Raw genomic sequence first — 8,110 nt, 5'->3', positions numbered from 1 at the left:
TATACTTAAACAGGATAGAAATACATCTGCTGAGAAACACATTAGTCTTAAAAATTCAAGGTAACTTTGAAGTAAACAATGATATGCACATAACATTGCCTCAATTTCACCCAGGTTTATTAACCATTTTATTAAGCCTGAATTTGTTACAAAGCAGTAATTCAACCTATTACATATATTAAAAAAAACCCCACAGCATATGTTCAGATTAACAGTAATTACTATGGATATTTAGGGAAAAGACAGTGTCAGAGACAAGCACTTAAATATTCATAAGAAAAAAATCATGATTCATATAAAAAAATTATATATCACCGTTTTCCACAAAAATAAAACAATGCTTTCTTTCACTTCCAAAACATTCTAACCAATAAAATGATGGTAAAGAAATTTCTATTAAGTGATTTTTCATTAAATCACAATTTAACAGTTTTCCCTAGAGCTAATCAGTACCAACTTTCCTCAGGATATTTAAATTATCAGTTTTGTTTGCTTTCTATATTTGTCAGCTAACCAATGAGATTGTTTATGTCTCTAGTTAACTAATACCAAACACGTGTCTTTGTACAAAAAGTCTCTGGATTAAAAATACACGTTTTCCCTGTCTTCAAGAAAAATATAAATAAAAAAGATATTAATGTGGTTAAATTTTAATACTATGGTTGCAGAAATAATGCATAGGATATAATACAGCAACAGACAGAGATACAACAAAACAAAATTTTCTACTGTCATAAAGAAAACCTAACAGAAATGTTTAGTAGAGTGTGATGGAAAAAGCACATGGCATATGCTTTACACACTACTCATTTTAGATCAAAAAACAGAACACTTACTAAGAAACTCACCAACTGTGTTTTTGCATACAATGTTACTTAAAATGAACAATTTCTTTATCCTGACAGTAACCTATTCAGGGTATCAGACTTACAGGTAAGGCTGCCCTTTCAAATTAAATAAACTATATTTAGGGTTTAATCTGCACTATCACATTTCTATGCTCTGATACAGTTAACAGTCAAATCGTAACAGATAAATTTGTTAGTGTAGTTAGTCTCTTTTTTCAGTTGTGGAAATAATCTACAATAAGACGGACCATTGCCTTCTCCTACAGCAAAGAGCATACAACAAAACCACACTGATCTTGTAGAAGATAAGCTAAGTAAATCATGCCGTGATTGACATTCCATTCTTCTGTATGAGCAAATGTCGTAAGACACACACTATTTCAACAAGTTCAACAGAAAAAAAATTTAAAAATTATCTTCCAGTGTTTTTATTTGCCTATTCTCTGGACTACCCAGTCCTGCTGGCAGAGGGGACAGCGATTATTCTGTTTCACCCACAAGGACATGCAGCAATTGTGGAACGAATGATTGCATTCTCCCCAAACCACTGAAAGAGAAGAAAGAACATGTTCCAGTCACACTCAGCTGCCCAACCAACACCTACAGCAAGGTCCAAACTATCATTCTCAGATGTTTATAACCACTGCAAGCTTTAGAGACAAAAGTGGGTCATCGTTGATTTATCCACTGAGATTGGATTATTATGGTCATTCTGATGACAGTCCTATCATTAATCCTTGTACATACTTCCCATTACAGAAACAGAAAAGCATATATTCACACCTTCTTGTATAAAGCGACACAGTTTTGTGAACGTACAAACACATTTATCATTTCTGTCCAGGAAGTAAGTGCAACTATTTAAGTTCTTCACTTCACCTTCCCCAGTCCCAAAATATAACCAATATACTACTATCACACAAAAGGCACATCACCAAATTACCATCTGAAATACAATGTTTAAACCTAAATATATGGTATCAAGGAGGCACATTTGACACAGTATATAGCTTCAAAACATGATCTTAGACCACAAGTTATTCATAGGCTATGCTTTTTTCAACACAACAAAAAGCGCTAGCTGTTACCCATCTACTCCTGAACAGTGTTATTTACTTTGCTTTCATTCCCTTACTAGTGCACACTTTCCTTTTTGGAATACAAGGGTGATGTAAATTAATGTGGTTTTTTTTCTCTCATTATCTTAAAACAGGACACTTAACAAGCCACTTAAGACACCTGGAACAAGAAATTCCTGTTCCAATTAAAACAATCATCAAAACCAAGAGTGGATTAAGTTTGAGACAAACTTCAAAACAAAAAGAACAAGGGCATGGAAAAGCTGGTTTAAAAGTTGTTAAAGGTTTAAAGCAAACTCTTTCAGTCAATTTTTACTATTTCAAATTTAAATATATCAGAATTAAGTTAAGATTTGCTTTTACGTACATTAGTAGGCAACTGAAAATATGTTTATGTTTAAACAGCATTATTGCAAACTCAAGTGATTCCACTTTTTCAAATGAAAAGTTAATAAACGAGCAATTGCTTCCATTATGTCTGAATTAAGAGTGGGAAAAATACCACTGTCTGACCCAGATACCTTTATTTCAGGACAGAGGATTTTTATCGGTATTACCATTGTGTCATCTGGCATGCATCTTGGAAGGGGGGGGAAAAAAAAAAAAGGCAGCCTTTTCCTACCCACTTCAAAAGTGTACATCATGTTCTCCTCAACTATGCTCAGAGTGAGAGAAACTTAAACCTCTTAGCTGCATATGTGTTAACTGCAAATTTGAAACCGTTTTGTTCTACAGGATGTCTGAAGGGGAAACTAATTTTATTAGTACTCAAAAATAAAGCATAAATTATTACTAATGTAAAAAGATGACCCAATGTAGAATGAAACACCAGTTGACTTTCGAACATTAATAAAAATCAGTGTTCCCTTAAGCTTTAAAATGCACCCTACTGAGAGAAGTTTCAACTGAAAAACAAGCGAATGAAATCACTACATACCAACACAATCTTCTTGTTTGTTTTCAGCTTGACATCTAAGACAGGCATCTAAAAGTAAACAAGAACAAGACCCAATTTGATTCTCAGGATTCCATCTTAAGAACAGGTTTGTCAGAGGAAAATATAAACTCTAAAACCAATTTGCAAAGGTAGAAATACCAAGTTTTGATGTCTAGTTCAGCCCTTAACATGAAATAACATCATCTAAATTTTAACACCGTGCACATGATAATAAAATATATATCTGAAAGAGATCAGAAGGACTATAAACTGTCCTACAAGTGTTGTTTACTTTCCATTGCTTTGGTATTTTCATAACTTCTCCTGAAAAAAAGCCTTCTCTATTTTGTAGATATTACAACCAGCAGATTTGTGCCAAGGCACTCAGGCATATTAAGACCAGAGCCAGCACAACGCCAAACCCTAATTACAGGACTTTGTTTTTCAGATGTCAGCATCTCCTTTTAAGGAAATCATTCACAACTTTGATTTTTTTAGGCTGTACATCTCTCGCCACAACACCCAGCCCCTTCTACTTTTTTATATAGTAGTTTTCCTTACTAAGTACCTGCATGTAATTTTCATGTGTCACATACAGATGTAAACATATTGGTCAATTTGATAATGTAAATTAATAAACATATTTATCATCTGTATGCACTCCAGTCTGTGGCTATAGGACTGGATGGCAGGTTCAGGACTTCACACAGAGAAGTGACAACTTCCTGGCTTAGTACCACGCCACACACATACAGTGGAAAAATGCCTTTTTTTCTTTGCCCCCACATGGGCTGCCGTAGACGTATGTGCAAATAGCATGCACAACAGTGTTCAACTATTATGGAAGCAAACACATCTTTATCTCCTCCAAAGAAAAGGTAATAGTTTAAACAAAAGTGACCCATGGGTAGGACCTGGCCTACATGTCACTAGTTGGACAATTATTTTCTAGAAAACAGAAACATAGTATGCTACAGGAATTTAGATTTGCTTATTTTTGCCTTCTTTGCCGGATACGGCCAGTACTTGGATTCATCTGCCCAGACATTCCTCATTTTCTCAGGTAATAAAAGCCAAAAGAGGACAGAAACTCTGAAACAGTATCTTCCTCACTGAGATTGAAGTAAGACACGTCAATGAAGTTTCCTGTTGTCTGTTCCTATAATTTCTATCTCCGCACCACTTAAGGGCCAAGCTGCAGGGAAGATTCCGGCAAACTCCTTCAGCTTATATCATGGTACGTCAAAGTAAACTGATCCAGGATCACTCACCAGGCAGGGCAGTAAGCTGGGGCAGACCAGCAGTCACTCTTAAGGCAGCTTTCCTACCCCAGCCCTAGATTTGCAGTTACAGAGAAACAACACAAAGTGCCAAGGATAGAAATCACTGCGGCCATACCAAGGTAAGCGATCCCCACTCCTGCATCATAACCCTAAAGATGTCAGTCCGAGATGTTAAGCAAATTAAGTCAGTATGGCTGCAGTCCTGCCCTTCCCAGCCAACGTCTGCATTTCTGCTTCTTTCCCTTGTACCTCTGTGATCCTTGAAGACCACATTGGTTCAAGGAGTTAAACCAGTAGAAAATTAAGCCAGGTAACGCTTCCCTCCCTTGCAAAAATCAAGCAAACTTTCAACAAGTGCCAGCTTAAGTCTGGCACAGCCTCCCACCAAAGGTTACTGCCGACGCAGTGGCTCTACAGGAGCCAGAGCAGGTCTTGGCAGGGTCAACAAGAAATTGCTAAACTCAAGTCAGTAATGATCAAGTTTCACATTCTAACAATGTGGTTTGCTCTCAAAAAAACAGTTACCAGATTCTTCTGCTAGTTTTAGATGAAAAGTACTCCCTGGGTCTAGTTATGAAAAATGAGAAGTTAACTTCTTTTTTTTATATACTTTTGTAAAAGCTCTGGGTAAGATTTTGTTCATTTAAGACTGGTTGTTTTTGTTTTTTTTTTTATAGTGCCCTGTTAACAGGCTAGCCTGTGAACAGGGAAATATATTCTTAAAATTATGGCTTACATGGTAGATAAAGCCAATTTCATACTTCTAGGGTGGTGTCCATTCACCATATAAAAGCAGACAATCCTCAAAACATGCTTATGCAAATGGTGAATCTCCCACTGCTTCAGTCTGGGCTGCACGTCTTTTTCTTCTAGTACATCCCTTTACCTTTTCTGTTCCACAGAACATTCTCAGTAAAAACACGTCAGAGATGACAGCATTGTGTCTCCTTTCTGTTAAGCCAAAACCCGACTGGATTTGCAGTATCACGGTGCCTGGACCTACACAAGCAAGGTGCTGCAGCAGGAATCTTGGGTCATTTGTGCTGCCAGACTGTACCAAGCCCAACTGAGAGGTCTTATGCCTAGGGTGACTCAGCACAATAGTAAAAATTGGGTATAGGTACACAGTAGAGTTTAAGGAATTTTCAAAGACCCAAAACAAATATCACATTTGTAAAAGATATCAGAAAACAGTAATCACAGTACACACTGAGGCTGCTTTCAATCTCCAGAGTTAAAACCCAGGTAAACTAACCCCTTTTCCATAGATTTTTAAGTACGTTCATGTGTGTTAAACTGCAACAGTAATTAGAAGGCTTGGACAAGTGTTAAGACACTCTGGATTAACCGATTTGGAAAAAGAATTTTTATATACATCCACAACTGCTATAAAAAAACAACACAAAAAACCAAAAACACAAATAAAAAAATAAAAAACAAAATCAAGAGAACCCCTGACCCCCACAACAGCTGCAACACATCTAGCACTCGGGCCGGTTCAGCAGCAAGGCCCTGCTTGCGGAGCCGGCCAGCCGCCGAGAAACGGGCTCCACCAAGCAGCCGCCGCCGTTACCGGGGCCGCGGGGCCCGCTGCCCGCCTCCGGGCCCTGCCACAGGCCCGGCCGCCCGACGAGCGCCGCGGCCCTGGCCCCGGCGGGGGTGGCGCAGGGGGGCTGCCCGGGGCCGGCCAGGGGAGCCGCTCCCCCGGCAGGTGCGTGCAGCCCCACGGCCCAGGCCCAGGCTCGCCCAGGGCCGCAGGGCCCCCCTCCTCCTGCTCCTGAGGAGAAGGCGCGGAGAAGGAAGAGGCGGCGCGGCGGGGGCAGCCCCCTCCCGCCGGAAACCGCGTCTCCCTCCCCGCCCGCCGTGCGAGGGGAGGGCGCGGCGGCCACCTCCGGCCCGCGAGTCGCTGCAGCGCCGGCGCCCCCTGCCCTGCGGCGCGGGCGGCGGCCATGGCGGCCGGTGGCGGCCGGGGCCTGGCGGCCGGCGCTTACCCATGACCTGCACACGGCAAATGGCGCAGGTGTCGCACTCCACATCCCAGCTCCACATGGCCACCGCGTTCCACTTCTTCAGCGAGAACATCTTGTCGGGGGCGCCCGCCTTGGAGCCCGCGGAGCCCGTGTGCGAGTGGGGGGCGCCCGGCTCGTCCCCGTCCTCCACATCGGCCATGGCGGAGGGGCGGGGAGGCGGCGCCTGGCGGGGCGGCAGCGCCACCCGGCGCCGGCAGTAGGCCTGGCCCGGCCCCGCGGCAGGCCGCAGGGGGCGCGGGGAGCCGGCGGTGGGGCCCGCCCGCCGTCGCGGTACCCCATCGCTTCGGCAGTGAGGCGGCACACACGCCCCGGGGAAGGGGCCGCAGAGGGCGGCAGCCAGCCCCTGCCCCCCAGCTGCCACTGGGGGAGCAGCGGCCCCGCGCACGGCGGCACACCAGCAGCTCTGCCCGGGGCCCCGAGACCCGGGCCACCGGGTCAGCCGGCGGCGGCAGCCGGGCCGGGCCCCGCCGCTGCGCCACCCGCTGAGCCGCTCCCCCGGCCGCCCCCCGGGCCGCCAGCAGCAGCGTTATCCACCGACATGAACTTGGGACATTCCTCAGCGTTCAATCCCTGTTATTTTTGTTTTTCATTGTTCCTGTATTTCACTGTGTACACACCAGAAAAATGCCTCTTGAATTCCTCCTTCTGAAAATACCACAAATAACCTTGCAGTCAAAGTTCTCAGTCTCCAGTATCTGAAAGCCAAGTCCTGTTAAGAGAGCAGTCATCCTTCATGGAAATGGTCAGTTAAATAGGGCAGCTTTGTCTGAGTGGGATAGTCTCCATTTATTTGGCAATTTATCAGCTTGAATTTGCAAGGAGACAAAAAAAAAAAGTCAGCAGAAAATAGATGAGAGTTGTGAAGCACTAGGGAACTATAAATTTGCTAAACAGCAATTTGTGAAGTGGCTGTATTAAAATATTTACCTATACAACTACATACATCTTAAAAAAATGGAGCTTGAATGTGTGGATAAGAACAAAGCTAATTAATGTACATCATTATATTAAAAAATAATAGAAACTTGCTTTTCTTTTCTTATCTTTACCCCCCAAAAAGTATGCAAAATTGACTTTTCCAAGACAGTGCCCTGTCTCTTTAAGCCTAATTTAAGGTAAATTTTTATTTTTTTAAATATTTTTATTTAGAAATATATTTTATTTGTAAATGTATAAAAACTTTAAATTATGTTGATGTTCATGTACAAATTAAACTTCAAAGAGACAATGTTCTATTTAGAGTTAGGACAAACAAATTAACTGAAGTAGTAAGAACGCAAGTTAGAAAGAGTCCACCTTTCTTTTCCTTTTCTCATGACTTACCAGTATTTCAGCTACACAAAAGCTCTCCTATCACACTGCCTAATTGATCAACTACATTCAGAGCACCCGATCGGGCCCAACAAACCATTTTCCTGCCAGTTTTAGATACATAAACATCACTTTTTTTTGTACATAGCCTAGGACATTTCTACGGAGGTATACCCCAAAACATGAACATATCCCATCAAATACCTTGAACAGGAAGGATCAACAAAAAGACCTTACAGACATGCAGGGACCATACTGGCTCACCTTAGCTTATCCACAAAGCAAAAAGCTGAAGGCAAAAGTCTCCTCTAGCCCTGAATCTGACCCTTGTGCATGCATACACACAACCTTTTAGTTTTTTATTATTTCTTTGCAATTTATCAAGTCTCTGACCACACTGCAAAAGTCTCAGTATGTCCAGATTGGGTTTTGGTGGTTGGGCTGAACTTACACCATTAGCTTGCAAAGCCAGATGACGCCAATCACATTTATATTGCTGGTTGAGGCAAGATCTGAAGTGTGAGCCAGCTCCCACCTGTACTGTAGAAAAATGAGTGGATTCTCTATTTATTAACCCACTATTAGAACCAGAGTACTTATTTTCACTGTTCTATACTAGTAC

General features: G+C 42.2%; 1 protein-coding gene across 2 annotated transcripts; it reads right to left on the bottom strand.

Moving 5' to 3' along the window:
* Nucleotides 1-100: 100 nt before the first annotated feature.
* On the bottom strand, nucleotides 101-6,556 carry RNF7 (ring finger protein 7). 2 transcript variants are annotated; one of them, XM_055817175.1, is made up of 3 exons: nucleotides 6,139-6,362; nucleotides 2,865-2,912; nucleotides 101-1,395 (listed from the first exon to the last, which is right to left on the bottom strand). In XM_055817175.1, exons 1-3 carry the CDS (start codon nucleotides 6,314-6,316, stop codon nucleotides 1,277-1,279), a joined length of 345 nt encoding a protein of 114 aa, XP_055673150.1. In that variant the 5' UTR covers nucleotides 6,317-6,362; the 3' UTR covers nucleotides 101-1,276. The 2 variants fall into 2 exon arrangements, with proteins under 2 accessions (XP_055673150.1, XP_055673151.1); XM_055817176.1 differs by having other exon boundaries at nucleotides 1,339-1,395; nucleotides 6,146-6,556.
* Nucleotides 6,557-8,110: the final 1,554 nt, after the last annotated feature.

Source organism: Falco peregrinus, chromosome 12, assembly GCF_023634155.1.
Source record: "Falco peregrinus isolate bFalPer1 chromosome 12, bFalPer1.pri, whole genome shotgun sequence".
NCBI lineage: Eukaryota > Metazoa > Chordata > Aves > Falconiformes > Falconidae > Falco > Falco peregrinus.
This window is presented reverse-complemented; position numbering and strand designations above follow the sequence as displayed.